This window comes from Lithobates pipiens, unplaced genomic scaffold (genome assembly GCF_037356315.1).
Source record: "Lithobates pipiens isolate NorthernLeopardFrog02 unplaced genomic scaffold, aLitPip1_a1.2 Scaffold_28, whole genome shotgun sequence".
NCBI lineage: Eukaryota > Metazoa > Chordata > Amphibia > Anura > Ranidae > Lithobates > Lithobates pipiens.
In genome coordinates, this window is record NW_027507789.1 from 35,365,983 (window position 1) to 35,390,554 (window position 24,572).

At 42.5% G+C, this 24,572-nt stretch overlaps 1 protein-coding gene across 3 annotated transcripts in view; it reads right to left on the minus strand.

Moving 5' to 3' along the window:
- The window catches only part of LOC143935304 (phosphatidate phosphatase LPIN3-like), a 123,968-nt gene that overhangs the window by 29,706 nt on the left and 69,690 nt on the right, over positions 1-24,572 (minus strand). For 2 of the 3 annotated variants that reach the window (XM_077459063.1, XM_077459065.1), the window contains exons 2-14: positions 22,290-22,484; positions 20,706-20,801; positions 20,034-20,254; positions 13,752-13,859; positions 13,316-13,421; positions 12,500-12,689; positions 9,722-9,806; positions 9,050-9,183; positions 5,023-5,116; positions 4,116-4,185; positions 3,169-3,261; positions 1,424-1,479; positions 1,196-1,289 (exon numbers count right to left, since the gene is read on the minus strand). In XM_077459063.1, coding sequence (XP_077315189.1) covers positions 1,196-1,289; positions 1,424-1,479; positions 3,169-3,261; positions 4,116-4,185; positions 5,023-5,116; positions 9,050-9,183; positions 9,722-9,806; positions 12,500-12,689; positions 13,316-13,421; positions 13,752-13,859; positions 20,034-20,254; positions 20,706-20,801; positions 22,290-22,484 — 1,542 coding nt within the window. The remainder of the gene's footprint in view (positions 1-1,195; positions 1,290-1,423; positions 1,480-3,168; positions 3,262-4,115; positions 4,186-5,022; positions 5,117-9,049; positions 9,184-9,721; positions 9,807-12,499; positions 12,690-13,315; positions 13,422-13,751; positions 13,860-20,033; positions 20,255-20,705; positions 20,802-22,289; positions 22,485-24,572) is intronic. The other variant, XM_077459064.1, reaches the window with a different exon arrangement.

Sequence of the window (24,572 nt, forward strand, 5' to 3'; positions counted from 1 at the left end):
TTTTTTTCTGTTTTTTTGCCTTTTTTTTTTTTTTTTTGTTTTTGCTTGTGGTTAGGTTTTTTCTACGGTAGAGGTTTTATTAATCATTTTTTATTTTTGTATTTATATCTATATTTTTTGATCCGAATTTCTTAAATATTAATATGTAAAATAAGTGGTATTAGCTCACTTAGTAGAGGTGATACAAAGTGGTGTGTAATCACTTTTTGGCTTTAGTTTGAGGTGTTGGATAAATGGGGTGTTGCTGAGACAAAATACGGAACACGGGTTTAATTCACGCAGCCCCTGGGGACACGTTAAGGTGATAGACATAAAAGGTTTGAGGAAGCAAAGAGTGTTAATGAAACTAATTGGTTGGAGGTAGCGCCAATAACCTATAATCAAGAACCATTCCATTAATGCAGGTTGTTTAGTGCAGCCTTTGCATATTAGGGTGGCAGCAACCTCATAAAACGAAGAGAACTTCTATTAAACCTTTTAAACTAATAGGATAAAAATTAGACAGAGGAATTGTAACCAATAAAAAATCATATAAAATACAAGGTTACAGGTATAAATTAACACCTATACATACTCCTGCTGATCAAGACCCATCCCATAAGCGCGGCTTCACTTGTATAATTAAACATACTGCCCATTGCCTTACCCTCCCCCATTCTACTCCCACACGTGCTGCCTGCTGTCATACCTTCTGCACTCTTCTGTTGCACCCACTTCCCACTATCATACTCTCCCCCATTCCTCTCCCACGCAAACTGCCCACTCTCACACCCTGCTCGTTCCTCTCCCACACATACTGCCCACTGTCATACCTTCCCCATTCCACTCCCACGCATGCTGCCTGCTGTAATACATACTGCACTCCTCTGCTGCACCCACTTCCCACTGTCATACCCTCCCCATTCCATTCCTGCATATACTGCCCACGGTCATACCCTCCCCATTTCACTCCTGCATATAATGCCCACTGTCATACCCTTCCCACTCCTCTCCAACACATACAACCACTCTCATACCCTCCTGATTCCACTCCCACTCATACAGCCAGCTGTCATACCTTCTGCACTCCTCTCCTGTACTTACTGCCTGCTGTCACATCATCGCTACTCCTCTCCTGCAAATAATAGCCAATAAAAGAGTTCTTCGACTTCAGAAAAAGCATACATAATTGGACAGCCACAAATCTCTCTCTTACTATCTGCTCAGATGTCAGACGTAGGGATTTCCGATATGGACAGGGTTGTTCTGGAACTGCTGAAGGTTCTGTTGCTTCCACAATCTCCTCTGACCTGAGTAAACAAAAGGGTCCATATCGAAGTATTAAAAATGCTAACAAGAGGAAATTCAAGGAAAGAAGAGAGAGATACCGATACAGTGGGTAAAGTAGACCAGGAATCGGGAGTAAATAACCATTAACACTAACCTATTAAGGTCATGATCTTCGTTTTGTTCCACATGCTCCTTAGGAATGGATACTGGCTGCACGAGGAGCAGAGTGATGGAGAGAGCATGTTGGAAGAGCGAGATAGGTAGAACTGTAAGGGTGTGCATAGTGATGTATGGATAAACAATAAAGGGTATTTAAAGTCAAAACATTTCTTTCGTTTTGGATAGTGAGGAAATGTTAAAACCCCTGTCAGGTTTTTATTGTGGTCTCTGACCCGACTGAACAGATTCACACTCACTATTTGTCCTGTTGACCATTGTCTCTAAAACAGGAAGTGATAAGAAATCCAAAATGTTAGAGCGGTCACAGAATCAGAACTATGAATAGAGGGAACATTTTCAAATGAGGACATCTGTTCTTCTTGCTGTGAAGAGATTTCCTCCTACTACTTCCTGCTGTGTCTCTGTAACAGGAAGTACAGGGAAAATTCCCTGATAGGATATGGACAGACAAAAATAAATATATAACCCAACAGAGATCGTAACCTTTTTTAACCACTTTATCCAAAATCTCAAAAATGATTTGACGTTACATACGATTTACAACTAAATCAACATAAAAATTATATATATATATATATATATATATATATATATATATATATATATATATATATATATATATAATTGACACCCTGTTTCAATTTCTCAACTTTCTTATTCACCTGCTATTTCCTTTTGGGATAAAGGGGTTACATAAATAAATAAGAGCACCCCTGAGTTTTAAATGGTTTGCCTCATCCCTGTGATGGATACATCTGCAAGAGAGCTTGTTCTTTTGAAAAACAGACTTACTGGTCTGATCGCCAGATGAACACAGAAAAAAAGAAAGCCTAAGAAACCTAATGCAGCCAATATATCTAAAGAATTGGGAAGCTGCAATATAATAAACGTTTGCTTATAAGTTTAATACTGCTTAAGGGGAGCCAGTGGTCGATCCCACCTTCCAAAGTTATACATTGGGGTGCACTGACCCATTAACTGAAGGAAGATTTTATTGTAAATAGCCCCGTGTCAGGGAAAGTGACATACTCTTGAAGCAAGGTGCAAATCTGAGGCTCTGACTAGATAAGAATAAAGATGAACACTCCTGTGGAGGCAACTGTAATACAGTTGGTCAAACTGAGTGGAATTATTCACCCATATGTTTACTAAGGGCCACACCTACAGTGGCCTCCAGGACAAATACAAAGGGTGACTCTTCATAACAGGGGCACAGACAACACTCAACGCCCCACATGGGGTTCTAACCTGAAGTTTAAAAAAGCTTTGGCTATTGCTATTAAGTCAATTACTTGAACATCTATAACTTGCACTTCTCTAACCTTGTGTCTTACTAGAGTGTGCAAAATCTGGTGCAGTTGTGCATGGAAGCCAATCAGCTTCTAACTTCAGCTTGTTCAATTAGGTATTGAGGAAAAAAAACTGGAAGCTGATTGGTTTCTATGCAGAGCTGCACCAGATTTTGCCCTCTCAAGTTTTCGTAAATCAACCCCTGTATGTCCAGCAATAGTAGTAAAAGAAAAGGAAGGACGGCATTTGATAAAATTTCAACTAATATAAGCCTGAAGAACAAGGGAAGATAATCCTGAACTGAGTCTTATCTAGTGAAAAATAAAGTCCTAAATATGACCAGCTATATGATGAGGCTGGGAGAACAGCAGCATTGTAAGAATGTGTATAGATTTTGCTGTGTAAATTTGAGTACCTTTGTTTACTCACCGGTTGGTTGGGCAGACTTCTCCTTCTCCAAGAAAACCACCATCCCCGACTTTGAGGAGGCATCCTCTGCTGAGTCAGCTGATCAATCACCCCCTACAGACAGCAGGGAAAAGCATAAGCAAAATAATGATAGAAATATGAGTCTGATATGACCTGCTATACAGGGGCGTATCTACCGCAAGGCAAACTAGGCGTTTTCCTTCTGTGGCATTTTTTAGAGGAGTGGCACCGCTCCACAAGTGATCATGCTATAGCCAAATGATGGCTACAGTGTAGTTGTCCAGTTGACAACCTCCCAAAACCGCACCCGGTGTGCTCTGTGATTGCTGTGACCTTCGGACACAGCTGACGACAAATCAGGGTAAAGAGCCAATCACATTGGCTCTTTACCACGTGATCCACTGTGTCCAATCACAGCTATTTACAATGTAAACACACTTGCCAATTATCAGTATTCCTTTCCTGATGCTGTCACCCACGTGAGAAGAGGAGAGAGGACATCCACACTGATAATCAGGGTACTGATCATCAGTGTTCTGATTATCAGTGCAGCCCCAACAGTGTCCATCAGTGCCAATCAGTGCCCATCAGTGCTGCCAATAAGTGCATCCTCATCAGTGCCGTCTATCAGTGCCCATCAATACAATCAGTGCCCGCATATCAGTGCAGTTTCATCGGTGCCAACTCATCCTCTGCCCTGCTGACCCCGTCCTATGTCCCACTGACCACATATGTGGACTTTGACGAATCATGTCTCAGGGTCTGATGAGCCACAACTGTTCACTGTGAATGGCTGCAGATTCCTTATCAGATCCTGAGACAAGAACATTATACCACAGCTGGGGTGGCACAAATTTAGACGGGGGACAGGGGGGGAGACACCCGATTTTAGTCTTGCTTAGGGCAGCATAAAATGAAAATACACCACTACTAATGCTATACATTACCTGGGGCAGTTCTTGGTTGAAGGATTGCATACATAACACAAGAGGGGCAGCTGTTGCCCAATTGTAATACCTTTGGGTAGTATAAAAGAAATAACATTAGTGGACTTTTTAAGGTGTTCTTAACAGTAAGAAGGGGCAAAAAGCCATGAATACACTAACAGATCATTTTTAAAGAGAAACTGACACATTTTTTGTTAACCATTTAAAAATCCTGTTCTTATCCATACTTGTGGCTGTATCTGTAAATGAAATAAGGTCATGTTTATTACATATGCAGGTTTGACTTTCCCATAGTAGTGTGCCTTAGTGAATGTGCTCTTTACAAGGCAAGTTTACCAGCCTGGCATCTGTTTGAAAATACCAAAAGAAGCTGATCCGGTACTGATTTGATGACGCAATGGTTGATCACCTAAACAAGGATCAGGTGATTTAGGGTTAATACTAAGAGCAGTAGATATGGAAGTGGTTCCATCCTGGAAGTGCTCATTAGCACTTTCAGAGATTTTTAGAACTTGCTTGAACATCACTGCGACCTTCCCAATCTTTCCCTCTTCTCAAGCTTCGTCAATTCGCTTTAAAAATACCTTACAACACATTAGCTCTGTTAATCTATACAGGAACAAATATTATGGGAATTTCTGGGTTATCGTGAATAGACTATGCTCAGATATAATAACCAATGCAGGTTCAGCTGAGATCAACTTTTTTAAAGGTCTAGAAATCAGGACTGTTCTGCCAATATAAAGACTTTGGCAAGGTATGGTAATGATTCATCAGTCACTAATGATACAACATATACGGACAATAAAAAAAATATCTGCTGGAACTGAAAGGAAGCTTATTTATTAAAACTTTAAAGAAATCACTAAAGAATAATGTAGACAATGGGTTATAAAATGGTTCACACTTATTGTTTATCTGAAGCACCAGTCTTGGGTTGTCTATCAGTGAAGGATTTTTGCAGAAATCAGAATATGAGATCTTGTATTTCTGGAACCGCTCTGTGTGTGGAGAGAAGACAATTAGACTGCAGGCAAACACAACACGGTGTAAATGTAAAGCTGGAAGTAGATGTCATGCAGAGATCAGATACTCTTACCCAATTCAGCCAACAACCAACCAACCTTGCCAATGGATTTATCAACATAACGTAACAGCCGGAGCACCGACACTCAGTTCATTATCCTTCTATATTGCGGTAGAGTTTGGGTGAGTTTCTATGCATCACATTTATCAATAAAGTCGGTTGGTTAAAGCTGGCCTTACACTGTATGAAATTCCGGTTCCTGATGTACCAGACAAAATTAGCTCATGAGTGGCCCTGTCGGTACCCGTCCATACCACATTCTTCAATTTAAAAATTGCAGTCAGTATTTTGACCATGTATGGCCAGCTTTAGAGTATCTGCTGAAGAATTATGCAATATGAGTGATCTATTGACTATGGCCATATGCCAGTCTTTTCCTTGGCCATTGGGGCAATAATTTTTACCTCTGATAGGAGGCACTATTCCTCCCACTGACACCAACAATGAGGCATAATTCCTCCAACTGATATAAACGTTGGAACACCATCCCTCCCACTGACACCAACGAAGGGGCACTATTCTGTCCAGTGATCCCAATGATGGTGCCCTTTTACTTCCACTGACACCAACAATGAGGCACTATTCCTTCCATTGATAACAATGATAGGGCACTATTCCTTCCACTGAGACCCATGATGGTGCACTATTCCTTCCACTGAGACCAATGATGGGGCACTATTCCTTCCACTGAGACCAATGATGGGGCACTATTCCTTCCACTGAGACCAATGATGGGTCACTATTCCTTCCACTGAGACCAATGATGGGACACTATTCCTTCCACTGAGACCAATGATGGGGCACTACTCCTTCCACTGACACCAATGATGGGGAACTATTCCTTCTACTGAGACCAATGATGGGGCACTATTCCTTCCACTGACACCAATGATGGGGAACTATTCCTTCCACTGACACCAATGATGAGGAACAATTCTTCCCACTGACACCAATTATGGGGTACTATTCCTTCCACTGAAACCAATGATAGGATAGTTTTCCTTCCACTGGTATAAAAGATGGATCACCATTCCTCCCACTGACACTAACAATGGAGTACTATTCTTGCTCCTACTGACCACAGGCAGGTAAGTTTTTACTTCCACTGACCTTCAAGCCTGAGCTATTATTTAGACCCACTGGCGCTGGGGCATTTCCTACTCCCAATGGCCACAGACTGGCCCTTTCAAGGTCTGAAGGCCTAAACAAGGCCCTTTGTTTCTCAAAGTTTTTAGTACCCTGGCATTGAGTAAGGAATGGATACAAACCCTGGACTGTTTTTGTCTGTTTGTATTTGTGTTCCATGAGGAAGATTTCCCTCACTGCCAGTTTACAAGATACAACAGGAAGAGAGGACAATATCTCTGGAAAAGGTATCCCCTTTGACAAATTTCCTCTCACCTCCTGTTTTAAAGACAACAGCAGACTTTATTTTTTTGCAGGAAATTTTCCCTATCGTCCAGTAAATATAAAAAGGGTAAGTCTCCCCAGCACAACGTTCACAGCAATAAAAACCTGTAGGGTTCTAGCCCTAGTAAAAAATATGTTTGATAAGAAATACACTTTAAGTAATCAAACTGCTTAAAGTGTTTTGTTAAGGTAAAAAAATGTTCTTCTATAGTTCCCTCTGGTATATAACACTAAGGTACCCAGTGGATGTCATTTTTTAAAATATGTGGTATAATAGCTTCCTTAAAGAGGAGGGCCGGTTATACGAAAAAAAAAAAAAAAAAGTCAGCAGCTGCAAACACTGCAGCTGCTGACTTAATCAACACACTCACCTGTCCAGGGCGCCCGCGATGTCGGCCGCCCGAGGCCGACCCGTCCCTCGGCTCTCGGGTCCCGGCGCCGCCATTCCTTGTAAGGGAAACAGGCAGTGGAGTCTTATGGCTTCACTGCCCGTTTCCTACTGCGCATGCGCGAGTCCCGCAGCTACTGCGCATGCGCGAGTCCCGCAGCGCTTTCTGAATGGGACGCGCTGTGTTCTGGAACACACAGTTCCCAGAACACAGCGCGACCCATTACCCAGAAGATGCCGCGACGAAGACAGAAGACTGAAGATCTCCGCGGAGGAGGAAGAGGAAGATTAGGAGAAAGTGCCTAGCAACAGGCATTTCTGGTAAGTAAAAAAAAAAATTTTTTTTCAATTTTTTTTTTTTTATATTTTTTTGTGATTTTTAATATTTTTTTTGTTTTCAGGGTGGCCCTCCACTTTAAGGATACTGTTCGGCGCTCAGCTGACTGCCCGTCAGGTCTCCTGTCCCGATCTGATAGCTGCAGAGGGAGGTGCTGGGAAACCCCCGCTAACGTCAGCCGAAATGAGGAGAGGAAGGGAGGAGACCAGCGGGCAGTCACGTGAGTGCCGAACGGCGCTCTGAAGTAAGCTATTATATTGCATATTTTAAAATATGACATCTACTGGGGAGCTCAATATTATATAATAGACAGAACTATAGAAGAAAAAAAATGTTTGTTTTTTAGAGCAGGAGGGGGATATTGGGGAGCTGACAAGCAGGGAGGGGAGGAGGACAGAGGAGACACAGACACAAAGAGAGCAGGACTGCGGCTGACGGAGGCACGTACACTGGCAATAGTGTCAGGGTCCTTATATATAGGTGTCAGTGTATAGAGGGGAGGGCAGAAACTGTCAGGATCAGCAAGGTATTTCAGGTGATAAAGGGGGCCAAATTACAAAGCACAAGCACTGTGCTGTACAACATGCTTTAAAGAAACAGGATCAATATATTTTTTTTTTTTTGGGTTAACAAACACTTTAACCAATTAAGGACCAGCTGCCGTCATTATAATGTGGCAGGTTGGCTCTCCTGGGTAAATCGCCATAGGTGTATGTCGGTGGCTTTAAGAGCGATAGCTGGAGCCGATGAGTGTGGCCGGCGGCCGTAATGTCCCCCAGCCACCGGCGATCACTCCACAGAGAGCCAGAATGGGGATCTGTCTATGTAAACAGACAGATCCCTGCTCTGACAGGGGAGGAGAGACATATCTAATGTTCCTAGTGATAAGGAACAGCGATCTCTCTCCTCTTCCAGTCGGTCCTATCCCCCACAGTTAGAAACACCTCCCAGGGAACATTTAACCCCTTGATCGCCCCCTAGTGTTAACCCCTTCCCTGCCAGTGACATTTACACAGTAATCAGTGCATTTTTATAGCAAATTCCCGTATAAATGTCAATGGTCCCAAAAAAGTGTCAAACGTGTCCAATCTGTCCGCTGCAATGTCGCAGTCCTGCTAAAAATTGCAGATCGCCGCCATTGCTAGTAAAAATAAACAAGAAATGCCATAAATCTATCCCCTATTTTTAGACGCTATAACTTTTGCACAAACCAATCAATATACGCTTATTGCATTTTTTTTTTTTAACAAAAATATGTAGAAGAATACATATTGGTCTAAAATGATTAAGAATTATTATTTATTTATTTTTTAATGTTTGGGATATTTTGTATAATAAAAAGTTAAAAATATTATTTTTTTTCAAAATTGTCGCTCTTTTTTTGTTTATAGCACATAAAATTAAAACCGCAGAGGTGTCAAATACCACCAAAAGAAACCCCTATTTGTGGGGAAAAAATGACGTCAATTTTGTTTGGGTACAACATCGCACGACCGCGCAATTGTCAGCTAAAGAGACACAGTGCCATATGGCAAAAAATGGCCTGGTCATTAAGAGGGCAAATCTTTGCAGTCCTTAAGTGGTTTGGTAAGCCAAAAATCACAAAAGGTTATGCAATATAAAGTCTTACCATCTCCTCCAACAATCCTTATATAATACTAATCGAAACACCCTGCTGTACAGATACTGTGACTTTATCATTGTCAACATACCTTCAGGAATGTTCCAGGAGTCTGCAAGGCCTCCACATAATGACAAAGCTACACATGACATGGGTGACTCCATGTTGTCATCTGCTACGTTCTCTGAGTTGTGCTGATTGGGTGGCGGTGGTGGGTGTGGGTCACTGTAGAAAGACAGAAGGCTTCTTTTAAAAGGTTGTTGAATTGTAATTGTCCAAGTCATTTTAAAGCTGAACTCCAGGATAAGCAAATATTGTCTAAATCATATCATGTGTATTCATTTCGGATCTTGGTGTGCTTTGTGTTTTTCTTCCAGATCTTTGCAATAATCCAGACTAAAACATTAACTCTGTGCAGGAGCTTCCTGTAATAAAGACCAGTCACTGCTGTTCTCTCTCTTTGTGCAGGGTGACTGGTCTCGTTTCCACCCCCTCCTGCAGTTTTATTCAGGCAGCCTGTAGTGGGCGGAGCATGCTGGGTCCCTCCCATAGCTCTGCACTCTACATAGTGATGATGTCACTGCTACTTTTTACAAGGTAATATTAAAGGATTTATATTCTTTTTGGCTTTTGAGGAATATATTTAATTTTTGTGCCCAGAGTTCAGCTTTAACTCAAATTAATTATGGGATAAATATTGCATGTTGTGCCTACTATTTTCACTACAGTGTAGCTACAGTCTCATATACTCTCCAATACTGACCTGTTAGGGAAATAGAGGGATACTTCCTGAGAGTCCGGAGAAAGTGCTTCATCAGGTAAAAATGTTAGAGATGCAGAAGGAGCATCTGCAAGAGAGAAATACTAAGGTCAAACTGAAAAGGATTTAGAGATTTAAGCTGTACACTAGGAAAGTATTTTTTTTGGTAAAAAAATACTTAGAACCCACACACACACACACACACAGACATACACATACATATATATATATATATATATATATATATATATATATATATATATATATATATATATATATATATATATATACACACATATATATATTTTTAGCAGAGGCCCTCTGAATAAAATTATAGGTGTTGTAATTTTTTATGTCATGCAGTCCAAACACAATATAATTTCCATTTTTTTTTGTAAAATGTAAAAGTTGATGTTATGCCAAGCAAATAGATACCTAACATACCACGCTTTAAAATTGTGTCTGCCCATGGAATAGTGCCGAATTGCTGTACTTAAAATTCTTCATTAGGCAACGCTTTAAATTCCTTTACAGGCTACCAGTTTAGAGGTACACAGGAGGTCTTGATCAACATCCCCAGTGACAGCATGGACCATGACAGGCCCTCTTTATGGAGAGATCTGGGGTTTATAAAACCCCAAATCTCTCCTCTGGCCTCCAGTGCATCCGGTCAGACATAGATTGGAGTAATCGGCTGCATCCCTGGCCGCTAACGACTAGGTAAACAGAGAGCCAAGGATTTTGTCGCTTCCGATTTCCGGGAAGGACACAGAGGGAGGAACAACCTCAGTTCCTCTCTCTCTGTGTAGTGGCACTGTTGTTGCCCGTCACATCACTGCTGGGCTCTGCGATCGGACGGCAGAGCCCGGGAAAGGTGGCAGGAGGAGGGGGGCCTCCTTCCGCCACCCGCAGAAGTGATTGACTTGCTGTTCAGCCACTACAATCACTTCTGCCATACAGGGAATCACCTGCTGCAAATTTTGATACACCTGCAGGCATCATCCCGGTATAACTGGAACCTAAAGACGTCCATGGATTTCCTACGGGCGGCAAGTGGTTAATAGGCACATGGTATTCATTTATTTTATCCAGTTTATTAAAGAATTGCTGTGATCTACTAGCCTCCTGGACCGGTATCAACCTTCCTTGATGACGTCTCTGCCTGGCCATCATACTTTCTCTCTTCTGAATTTCCCACAATCATTTTCAGTGATTTCAACATTCTCTGTAATATTAAAGCCTAGTACACATGGACTGAATGTTGGGCTGCATCGGCTGGTTTAATAGAAACCGGCCAACATTCGGCCCGTGTGTATGGCAGCCGACCCGACAGAAGCCAGCCGACTGAAAAAGGTCTGCCCATTCGCTCCATCCTACACCCTCTAAATAACATCTCCAATCTCTCCCTCTCTTCTGGCCTCTTCCCCTACTCTCTAAAATGTTCACTAGTCACTCCTATACTTAAAAAGCCCCAATTGGATCCCATAAATCTTAACAACCTACGTCCCATCTCCTTACTCTACTTTACCTCCAAAGGACCTGAACGCCTGGTCTACAACCAACTAAGCTACCACCTCACTGATTCCCTGTAGTCTGGATTTTGCCCTCAACACTCCACAGAGACTGATCTCCTAAAACTCACAAATGATTTACTAATAGCTAAAAGTGATCAGCAGTGGGTAAATTTTTTTAAAAGACGGTTGCCAGGCTTTAGATATGCTTTATTTAATTTGATTATTTCATCCAAGCTAATTCACAGACCACATCAATTAGGTACCGTTTTTGTTTTGTAGAATTTAACAGCTGGCATATTTCCTGCACAATATTTTATATCAGCTATAAAGTATATTTAAAGCCAAAACCTTTTGTATTTTGGATAGAGGAGGGCCCTGGTGCCTAACCTGCAATCCTTACTGTGCTGCTCTTGGGGCTCCTGCAGACACATCCTAGAGTGGCATCTAGGATCTTGCTGAAAAAAACATCAAATGTGATCCAAGTAATTTATAAGAGAGCTGTTGGGAGCACAAAATAAGAGCACTGATTTGTAAAAACGGGCTGTAATAGCATTGGTCTCTACCAGTCTTATGTAAGATGTCTCTAGGCTATGTTCCAGAAGCATGTCTCCAACCGCTCCAATAGCATTTTTGCAGTCTCTGACCGTGTCTTGTTGCATGTCTTCAGTCTTTGACAGCTTTTTGTAATACTACAAAACTAAATATTATGTGTGGCCCTTTGGTGATGTCAGGGGCTGCAAATTAGGCCCACTATATTAAGTAGGTTGACCAAAATTGGACCAGGGAATGGAGAAAGCCTCTGACAGTTTTTTGTTGTTGAAAGTCACACCTTAGACAAGTGCCTATCCCTGTTCTGGTGGTAACTCCAAAGTTTGGATTTTCCATCACTTTTTACATTAGTGAGAATGGAAACATGGACAAATAGAGTAGTGAAGCTTCCAAGAGGAAACACAGACAGCAATAAATAACCCGATAGAGGATTTAATCCTTCACTACTAAAATAATAAAAAGTAAAAGGCTTTAGATAAACTTTAATCTTCATGGACAATGACAATACATTAACTCCAGTCTGATATATATATATATATATATATATATATATATATATATATATATATATATATATATATATATGTGTGTGTAGATTGATAGATAAACTAGTCGTGTACGAGAAGCGACTTTTGTTTTGCAGTATAGACAGATGTAGGTCTTTGAGTGGAAGAAACCAGGATGAGCTGCTATATACAGAATGTTCTTTATGGCTCACCTGGAAGAACCTGGAAAGCTGGGGTATCCTCTGATCCCTCTAATAGAGTAACATGGAAGGTGCCGTCCTCCTCTTTAGTTATGTGAAATTCAGGGTCTGTTGAGGCAGTGGAAGATATCTCAACCAGCTCCCTGCCAGGACTGGAGGGTGCGGATTGTGATATTTGAGAGCCAATATCCGTCCGAGTGACCTGGAAAAGATAAAAGATATTAAAATGTTTATAGACCAATGTTGGTTGAGACACTCATAGGACTTGTCAGCTAGAGAATTTCAGAAAACAGCAAATCTTTTTTAAGTGCCTAACATTTTGGTGGGGCACAACCCACCTTTGTAAAGGCAAAACATTGGAAACACAAAAAATGTTTGCTGTTCGCTAATTCTCCCACTGAAAAGTGCTATGAGTACCTTGACCAACAGACGTCTCTTATAAATGGTCAATTCTTGCTAACTCTCTCCCCTCCACTGTCCAACCCATTGCCTCTTCTGCCACCCTCCATAATCTGGGTCTCAGTACCATCTCTCAACCCCTCTTCCAAATTTATTCTCATTGCTTTTTCTTCTTCACCCCCAACTTTATTGCTTACTCATGGATTCCTGCATCTCCCTCTATACTATCTGACCCATGTATTTTAAGCTGACACCCACCTTTTACCATACCCATCAATTATTATGCCACCATGGCGCACTTTGTATAAAACATATTCTTTAGGCACAGAAAACTGTTCCTACCATCAAATGGCCAGCTGATTATCTTTCCCAGTCCTCCCCTGGCTAAAAGGGGTCACCCCCTTGATGGCTGGTCATGAGTGGCCTCACCTGTGGGAGTCTTCCCCAGTTCCATTCCATGCAGTTCTCAGACAGAGATGTGTTGAGGATTTTCAATTCCAACTCAGAGTCACTTTTAGGAGATGGGGATCGACTGCTGAATCAGATCAGTTTTTGTTTATCAGCAAATGGTGAATATGTCACTAATTTTCACATACACAATATACAGCATAAGAAAGGAAAAGCCATGAAGACTTCCCATTAATTCCCCCCCCCCCCCCCCCCCACACAAGTAAAGTTCTAAATCCATAAACCAACTGGTTGCTTCAGTCACAGGACCTCAATTATGAGTAATCTCATGAGAAGAGTCATCTCAGTATGGGGCTCGTATAACCACCAGTCAGAGTTCTGATTCCTCAACATGTTTTAAGTTACCCACATTGTCATACGAGTGTCCTTACCTTCTACCCACATTTACTTTGTTTACCTTGAGGATAACTGTAAGCGGTCCTCCTCAGGATAGGAGTGAAAATCCTTAGACTGCAATGTGGAAATTTCGTCAGGGAGGTCCGAGAATGAGAAGTATATGGAGTCACTAGATGGGATATGAAGAAATGAAGTCACAATATAGAAAAGACAAATCAGGATAGTGTAATACTCGAGTATAGCACCGTGCTACCGTTCACCCTATCTTCAACTTTCCTTGTCAAGAAAATAATCAAATTCATCAAATGTAAATGCAATTCAAAGCTATCTGACAAATTTCCGCAATTCAGTAAAAAGCTCTACTCCACTCAAAACGAACCAGTTCTACAGTTAGACAATTGTAATCTGATGTTTTTCTTTGTGTTTATTCGATATTGCTTGTTTAGGAGAAGTCCAGTTCTTGTAATGCCATGTGCTTGCTTAACGCTAATTCAGGAACATCCAGGAATTTTCCGCGAGTTTCACTGACTGGCTCAGTCATCTTTAGGTCTTACAGACCTCTGCATTTCCATTGTCCATGCTGACAACTCTCTGTATTAGAGCAGAAAGGCCCTGTGATTTCTCCACTTCAACATCTTCAAGAATCCCAAAATTCTGGTGATTTTGATTTAAAGGGGCATTTTTGGAAAGAAGAATCAGATATACCCCAAAGTGTATCTAAACCCTCCCAAAATGCAATGTATTGCTGCTCAGCAGTCCTCGGATTTGTCCTTTTATTTTCACCTGGTGATTCTACCAGTGACCTGTTACATAGTTAGTAAGGTTGAATAAAGACACCAGTCCATCCAGTTTAATTGTCTACAATTGTCCCTATCCCTGTACATTGCACACTCACATCAGTTCCTACCATCAAAGAGCCCACAATCCAAGGTCCCCATTCATATACTAGGGCCAATTTTGGACAGAAGCTGATTAACCTACCTGCATGTCTTTGAGTGTGGGAGGAAGCTGGAGTACTCAGAGGAAACCCACGCAGGCAAAGGGGGAACATGCAAACTCCAGGCAGGTAGTGTTGTGGTTGGGATTTGAACCAGCAACCCTTTTTTGCTGCTAGGTGAGAGTGCTAACCACTACACCACTGTGCCGCCCAATGGCTGTTCTGACATGACAACTCTTATTCACCTTACTATATCATGTAATAGGTTATTTCTCTCACATGGCATGTGTATACCACAAATGACACCCCAAAATACATTCTTCTACCCCTCCTGAGTATTACGATACCACATGTGTGGGACTTTTTCACAGCCTAGCTACTTAGAGAGGCCCAATATTCAGGGAGCACCATCAGGAGTTCTAGGAGCATAAATTACACATCTAACTTGTTGACTACCTATTACACTTTTGAAGGCCCTGGAACACCAGGACAATGATACGTGACACTGATGTGGCACTGATGGCATGTGACACTAATATGTGGCACTGATGACATGTGGCACTAATACGTGTCACTGATGACACATGACACTGATACATGGCACTGATGACACGTGACACGAATACGTGGCACTGATGACAAATGTCACTAAGAGGTGGCACTGACAAATGCCACTAAGAGGTGGCACTGATGGCAAATGCCACTAAGAGGTGGCACTGATGATGTGGCATTGATGACAGATGGCACTAATACGTGGCACTGAGGACAGATGGCACTAATACATGGCACTGATGACACATGACACTGATACATGGCACTGGTGACAAGTGACACGAATACGTGGCACTGATGACAAATGGCACTAAGAGGTGGCACTGACAAATGCCACTAAGAGGTGGCACTGATGACAAATGGCACTAAGAGCTGGCACTGACAAATGCCACTAAGAGGTGGCACTGATGGCAAATGCCACTAAGAGGTGGCACTGATGATGTGGCATTGATGACAGATGGCACTGACAGGTGGCACTGGGGACAGATGGCACTAGGGACAGATGGCACTGACTGGTACTGTGGGCACTGTATTTTAATTTATTTATTTTTTTACACTGACGCTGCAGCTGGTCGCTCTCCCTCTTCACACACTGTCTCTGTGTGAGGAGGGAGAGCCGGTGTCTTGTAAAATAGTGTCCTCCATCAGATGGTGTCCCCTGCGTACTGCGCATGCGCAGTACACAGGAACACAGATTCCGAAAATTGCCGAGGATGAACGGCGCCTGCGCCGTGAGTCCAGGTTCTATCCCCACTATCCAAGTGGACATAGAGTTAGAATAAAAAAGAGCCGAGCGGAGCGAGGCCGAGCCCGAAGCGTGGCGAGCGAAGCTCGCCCGCGAGGGGCCCTCTAAAATTCTTAACCCTATGTCCGCTTGCATAGTGGGGCTACCTCCTCCACTCACGGCGCAGGCGCCGTTCAGCTTCGGAGTTTTTCCGAAGCTTCGTCTGCTCCGTACTGCGCATGCGCAGTACGGAGCGGACAGCATTTGATAGGCGGACTCTATTAGGCAGAACACCGGCAATGAGTGATGATCTCATATGTTTACACGCTGTGATTGGCCATTTAGCACGATCTGTGATTGGCTGTGTCCAAGGACATGGCCAACACAGAATTTCTCCGATGCACGCCCGTGGGCGCGCGTATCGCGGAAATAAAGAGGAGGACGTCCAGGGACGCCCTCCCGGCAATTGGAGTACACGCTGTAGCTAATCTTTCGGCTATAGCGTCGACGCCTAGTGGTTAAGCAACATAAGAAAAGTACTTGCCTTGGGAATTCTCATGACTGAAGGTGAAAATTGCATAAAAGCTTATGTAGTAGACCTCCTAAGGAGCCGCAGATGAACTGAATCCCTCACTCCTGCATAGCCAGGCACACAACATTTTCATGGGTACTCCAGAGTCAGAGAACAGTCCATGACTTTGTTTTTGTTATTTATTGAGTGTGTTTCCCCAACGTGGCATAGAATTTATATAGACGGTTTTGCTAATCATTTTCTATGGACGTTTTATATTTAGTTCACATGCTGCCATCTAGTGACCTTTTGTGGTAATGCACTTGTTTTCTCCAGTGTATTTTTCCTGATGTTATGACATACTTCCTTTATATGTAATGCTCCACCCTTTCTTCCTGAGTTTGTACTTCCTGTGTCATGGATGCAGCTACAAGCCACATGTATTCTGCATTGTAAGCTACAGATAATATCTTTTGACCACATAAATACTACAACCTATTCATCTGTTTGTATCCTGTCATCTGCTGTAACCTGATGTTTAGAATAAAAGCATCTTGTGGATGGAATCTGTATTTGGTGAGTTCAAGCTATCTGATGAGGTTTGTCCTCAGTGATTATATTGTATGCAGGCCAGGCATAGAGGTCTAAGGGATAGTCGCTTCACAACAATCGGAGTCAGGACACCACGACTCCCCTGGTGGCTGGCTTTTGAGGTAAATTCTGCCCCCCGCCAGCCCACTACTGGGAATTGGTCAAAGCCTCATCAATATTCCAGGCACTTCCTCCTAACCTCCTGCCCACTAGCTCTAGAACATTCTCCAATGTCCCAGAAACAGGGGGAATCACCAGGGGAGCTGTCAGAATGCCCTGACTCACTGAACCCTGGCCTAGATTCAACAACTCAGGCTTAGCCCTAATCTAACTAAATTTTACCTACACTAACAAAACCTTCACTAACTCTAGCACACACTAGAGGGTGTTGCACTTATTTTTATATTTCAGCTTCTAATTGGCAATTCACTTTTATTGATATATTTGTCTGGAGTAGATATCAAATGAAATTCAGTTTTGGGCATTTTTGGGCCTGGAAATGATAGTGCAACTAATACCCATGTTTTATTTACCTACATTCTAATAAAGACTGATTACATTTAATGGCCATTATATTGCTAATTAGGGTTGCCACCTGTCCAGGATTCACATCATATGTCCGGGTTTCAGGCAGACTGAAACCCGAACACATTTAATCAGACCGGGCTGTAGCTCCCCAAGTAACCGAAATAGTCACACACAAATCTGTTGCTATCCAGGAGCTACAGGCATCTGTCTGGGAGCATGTCCGGCATCAATGGAGGGCAGGGTGATGATGTAAGCAAATTCAATTTACCCACACCCACATTTTGCTGCGTCACGCTATGTGCACTGCATTCCTACTCTCCTTGTGGCATCCAAAGTGTTCAGGTTTGGCTTGTAGAAAAGGTGGCAACCCTATTGCTAATAATGTTTAAGAATGTTAGCATGTGTGTAAGTTTGGCTACCTTGTGCCTTACTTGGCCTTTACTAAATGAGAGATTCATGAGCAGTACACGGTGATGTCATCATCTTCCCTACAGGGACATGAGTTCTCTAATCTAAAAAAGGACAATGTTTGTCTCCCATACTAATTATAACACCATATGGCCCATCAATTCCTATTTAGACTGAGTATCTTCCTATGTTAGGGTATTATATGTGCCAGGAGCCTTTTAGAGCCTCATTCAAACATGTTTAAAATAAGCATTTTTTATTTTTCTGTTGTACGTTTTGCCATGTGTTGTATTGCATTTTGGACATGTTTGCGAGCTTTTTTGCATGTTTTTATAAGAATGGAGTTGTATTACACTGAAAGAAGCAAATAGGAGATTACTTCCACATGTACACATGTAAATACAATACCATTTAGCCACACTGATATTAGAACAAGCATGCAAGACTTTTAAAAAAATCAACTACTGCTGAAAAGAACCTACTGGTTCTGGAGCTTCATGGTTATCAGACTCCCCCCATATGTACACTATATATATATATATATAAAGTATTGGGACGCCTGCCTTTACATGAACTTTAATGGCATCCCAGTCTTAGCCCATAAGGCTCAATATTTAGGCGTAGGGGGGTTCCCCTTAAAATCCATACCAGACCTAAGGGCCTGGTATGCCCCTGGAGAGGCATTCCCCCTCGCGCTCGCTGCGATAGGAAAATGTGCTTTTCCTATTGCAGCCAGAGTGAGATGTACAGTATCCTGTCGCAGAGAACCAGCGCAATCCTATTGCGCTGGTTCTCGGGTACTGTACATTCTCGCGCATCGTATTTGGTCCGTCTAGCATACAGCGGAAAAATTTAAAACGTTCTATTTCTAAAGTCCGTCGGATTTTTGGCAAGCAAAGGTCTGATGGAGTCCACACACGATGGAATAGTCCAACAGATTAGTTCCGTCTGACCTTTGCTGTCAAAAAGTCCTGTCGTGTGTACGCGGCATAAGCGCCACTTTTTGGGGACCAGTGATATTATTACAGGTATCACTGTATAAAGGTCACTGGTCCCAAAAAAGCATTAAGTGTTAGATCTGTCTGCCGAAATGTCGCAGTCACACTAAAAATCGCAGATCACCGCCATTACTAGTAAAAAATACAAAAATGCCATAAATATATCCCCTATTTTGTAGACGCAATAACTTTTGCGCAAACCAATCAATATACACTAATTGCGATTTTTTTTTTTACCAAAAAATATGTAGAAGAATACATATTGGCCTAAACTGAGGAAGAAATTAGTTTTTTTTTGTTTTTTTGGGGGGGATATTTATAAAAACAAAAATTAAAAAAGTTATTTTTTTCCAAATTGTCGTTAATTTTTTTGATTATAGCGCAAAAAATAAAAACCGCAGAGGTGATCAAATACCACCAAAAGAAAGCTCTATTTGTGGTAAAAAAAAGGACGTCAATTTTGTTTGGGTACAACGTCGCACGTCTGCGTAATTGTCCGTTAAAATGACGCAGTGCCGTATCGCAAAAAATGGCCTGGTCAGGAAGTGGGTAAATCCTTCCCGGGGCTGAAGTGGTAAAATAAGGTATGGAATGAAAGCAGAAAAAAATATTGGCAGATTACACTTTGCACTTAGGAAGACAAAAGTGATCATCGCTGTACAATTTATGTCCCCTTAGTATTATTGCAGTGCCGACCTGCACTTAGAGTCCGGGACAATGTCGGTGTATCATTGCTCTAATTGGTAGGTCAGCAAGGTCAGCGCTAATCTTACATTTAATAATAAAAAAAAAAAAACTTTCAAAAGAAAGATGTAAGTAAATATAGTTCAGGCTGCAGGCAGGAGGAGGATTATCACCTTCGGTAAAGAGCACTATAACATTGGCAGTGTACATCAACAACAGGCAGTTGCTCAGTTGCTATGCAGCATTTTGACTTTGGATTGTGTCAGCATTGAGGCTCATTCATGTAACGTCACTCAGCACTGGATGCTTGCCATGGAGAAGTTTGTCAGTGGCCACCCATGTGCCAAGTGGTGTCACACATCTACACATGACACAGAGTCAAAAATAGAGGACAGTCCATCATTACTCACCATGAAGGTAGCACAGCAATTCCATCTTTATCCTGAGCTCCCGAAGTCTCATCCCCTCTACTCCTCTTTCTTCTGTTGCTCCAACGTTGCCTCCTGGCGGGTGTGTCCAGTGTAGACATAGGTGCATCTGGAGCTGGGGAGGCATCCCCTATATCGTTATTGTCATGAGTAGATAACATATCCAGGGAATGGAGAACAGGGCTGATGGATGGGTTGTATTCCTTTAAAGTGAACAAAAACAGTGGATCTTAAAGAATAACGCCACCCAATACTTCAGTGTTAGGAATCATGCACACAGCATCAGACTAGCAGCGCCTCTCCATGTAATTCACACAGGCTTTTAGGAGCTGTAAGTTGCATAGGCATTTTAAAGCTGTAAAAAAACAAAAAAACAAAAACAAAAATAAAAACAGGGCCAGCATGTTCTGAGGACCGACGTTAGAGCTGTAAAAAACGTCTGACGCTGGTAACAGTTGGCTTTAGTCGCTAGCAATAATCACTGTGTTCTCCCTGCAGGGGCGGCCGCCCACCCCCCTGGGAAAAAAACAGTAGCTCTATGGGAGGGATTCCCCATCAACACATTCAGCGTTGATGAGGGGATCAAGCGATTTTCTTTCCTGCAACCATCACATCATCTATGGCCTGCCATAATCAATCCCATCACTCATTTACCTCATTCTCTTCCAACTCTTGAATGAAGAAAGCTTCTCCATTTTCCCCAAGTCGCATCTGCAGATCTACAGGTTCTCCATTTACTTCTATATCAACCTGAAATAAAAAGACCTAATAATTTAAGTTCAATGAGCAAGATGCACTTGATTATCTACTAAAGGACCTTAGCCCCTGGACACACCAGTGCACTTGTCAAATTGACGACAAGATTTGAAAAAGAAGTTCATGCACTACTTTTGCTAATTTCAGGTGAGACTTGCATAGACATCTGTGCATGAAATCCTACAGATGTCAACCAAGTCTCACTGATGTACGATTTCAAGTGAAGTCGCCTGATTCCAAAGTTGGATTTGGTGTGACCGAGGGCTTAAAGTGGAATTTAACAGAATATATGGTTCCCTTACCTTAAAGCTCCTCTAAGGCTTGTGTCAATGGACTTTTGTTTGCATCCGACTAGTTCTGAATACCTATAAATATCTATGGTAATTCAAAACCTACCTGAAGCAGGTCAACTTCATGTCAGAAGAAGATCAACTGCAGGCCAAATGCACTGGTCAATTATGTCTGAATGATCTCAGAGGCATCTCAAAGTGATGCCACTGATATAAGCCCAAAGCCTATCCCCACGAGCCCTTACCTGTCTGCTAGCAATACTTTGAAAATTGTACACTGGATAAATGTATGCTCAATGCATTTTTTCACTCCCCAAAATACCAAAGGTTCAACCAGATGCCTTGATAATGTGACCATCATGCATGCATGTCAGGAGTTGCATCATTAGTATCTGCCCAGTAGCCAAATAGAATGGACATGGGGTTGGAAAAAGCAGTGGAGAATTTGTCAGTGGCAGTGGGAAGAGCAGACCTACCAGAACTGAAATGATGCAACTTGTACATTATGGGAAGAGCTCTTGAAGCACCCAGGTCCTTAGTTCCCTCTTATGTATCAATGTGTTCTTGATAAGAACTGAAGTTACTTCTGAGCCACCAATCAGCATCAGACCTGCCCTCAACTCAAGGGTTGCATGGAATTGGTAGTGGTGAGAAAATAACTCCAGCCCTTAGTAGAAACATGTTGATACATAATGCCTTATGGCACCTACAACTTTAGTTTCAAGAGGTGTTATATAGGATAAATATGTCTAGACTCCAAAACCACCACCACAGCCAATTACTAAGCAGGCAAAATCAATGAGTTCTGGCCATCTTTAGACTATGGCCTCATGATACCAAAGGTGGTCTCCACACATCTTTGTGACTTCAGGTGCCAGCCAATGGAGCTCATCAATGCTCTCACATGGAGCAAGCAAACAAGCCCACCACACCCCAATGACATCAGCCTTAACAAAGCTTTCTTGTGCCCGGACAAGATTGAAGAAGAGGTTGCCCAGACCAACTAGACCAATATGTGATCTTGTCCTGGAACAATAAAGCTTTGTGAAGGCTGATGTCATAGAAGTGCGGCTGGCTTGTTTGTTTAGACTAGGGCCTACTGGTTATAATATGGCAGCTTACTGTTAAAAAGGGACCTCAAATACATGAATATTTTAGTTAGTGGGATCTGCATGGTCTTTTATAGACTTACCGCCATTTCGGCTGATCTCAGTATGCCCAGTTTCCCGAACCGCACATGGAATGGGGACGATTGATAAGAGCCATTAGGCTGTCGGATCACTATCACATCAATGGAGCCAGACAACGTGGCTGGGTTGACTCCTTTATACAAGTCCCGTACACGGCCCAGTACAGAGCCTGCCAGCTGCCCCACGTAGTTCATCCTCTGAAGAGAGAGGAGTTCATGAAACGTCAGGTTATAGAGAAGGAAACGTATACACTATACTACACATAACATCAGACATAACGTATATGGCACAGAACTACCTGAATAATAGAAAAATAGAAATGAGTGTCTTTTGGGTCCCCCGCCTATTGAAAATTCTCTCTATGGCCAGTCTAAAGCCTAGTACACATGGGCCAAAATGTCGGGTGGCATCGACATTGTGTACTGCAGCCGGTCCAACAGTTCGGCTTCTGTCCATGGGCCACGACCGAAAAAGGTCTGCCGATCAGCTCCCAGTCAGCTCTCTCAGCCAAAGCCTAAGTGCGCCGACTGGAATTTTCTGAAGGGAGCCGCCCCCTTGTCAGAAAACAATAGCTCAGCAGGGGAGATTGTTGTACTAATGTCGGATTATTAGTACAACGGCTCTTCCTGAGCGGTCAGTTTTTTTTTCGTTAACCCCTGCTGGGTTGAACAAAAAAAAAAACTTCTAATGTGTACGGGGCTTAAGAAATTGAGGACAACCAAGTAGCGGCATTTGCAGGAGCAGGTCAGCAACGGCAGCCTGCATATACAAGCATCTTAAAGTATGGGTTTCCTTTCAATGGTATATGACGACATTACTATATGGCTACTGTGTATCTAAAAAATATATATATTATCCTGTACAGCCAGTCCTTGGAAGCATTAGTGAACTATTCGTTATACAATCACTTTAGTATGAAGACTGCAATGCCCTTCAATGGGACTGCTGTCAGAGCTTTGGACTCACTCCAGTTCTCTGCCTTCTCTCTCGTTTCAGGCTTTGTAGACAATCTTCTTTGGATTGTCTATGTAATTTAAGACCTCACATGGTCTGCAGACTGTGTCTTCCAAACCACTGAATATCGATTAGGGAGGAAGCCACAGCCATGATGATTAAAAGCAGGTACATTACCAAGCAGAGCCTGCTAGTGAAAAAACAAATGGTCTGCAGTGCCAGACATTTTTTAACCACTTGCTTACTGGGCACTTAAACCCCCCTCCTGCCCAGACCAATTTTCAGCGCTGATGCACTTTGAATGACAATTGCACGGCCATACAACACTGTACCCAAATTACATTTTTATAATTTTTTTCCCACAAATAGAGCTTTCTTTTGGTGGTATTTAATTACAGCTGGGAGTTTTATTTTTTGCTAAACAAACAAAAAAAGATGCAAAATAAAAAAAATTTAAAATCATGTTTCAAAGTTTGTTATAAAATTTTGCAAACAGGTAATTTTTCTCCTTCATTGAAATGCGCTGATGAGGCGGCACTGGTGGGCACTGATAGGCTGCACTGGTGGGTATTGCTAGGCACAGTTAAGGCGGCAATAATAGGCACAGATAAGGTGGCACCGATAGGCACAGATAAGGCAGTACTGATGGGCACAGATAAGGCGGCACTGATGGGCAAAGATGGACACAGATAAGATGGCATTGATGGGTGGCACGGATGGGTGGCACTGATAGGTACCACTGATAGATGGGACTGATGGGCACTGATAGGTGGGACTGATAGGTGGCACTGCTGGGCACTGGTAGATGACACTGATGGGCACGGATATGTGGCACTGGGGTGCAGCTCTGTTGTTGAGGCAGATTGTGGGCACTGATAGGTGGCACTGTGGGTACTGATGGGGGGCACTTTTTTAATATTTAGGTGGCACTGGCAGGGGGCAGGTGGGCACTGATGAGCTGGCCGTGATCGGGACTGAAGTCCCTCTCACAGCCGCCGGTGATCGGCTTTTTTTTTTCTCCTCGCGCTATCAGCGTGAGGAGGAAAAGTAGCCGATTACTGGCTCTGTTGTGTCACATGATCAGCTGTCATTGGCTGACAGCTGATCACGTGGTAAGGGGTCGGGATCGACCCCTTGCTCCGATCCGTGATCAGGCGAGTCTCATAGACTCGCTGATCACAGAGTCCCAGCAAAGCAGGTCCGCGCTGTAGCCGTCATTCGGTTATAGTGCGGATCTCTAGTGGTTAAACATTTACACACTTAACCATACTGTGTTCCTGTTAGTTGTCTGTAGGTGTTTATTTGAACAGAAAACAATTCAGTAAAACTAT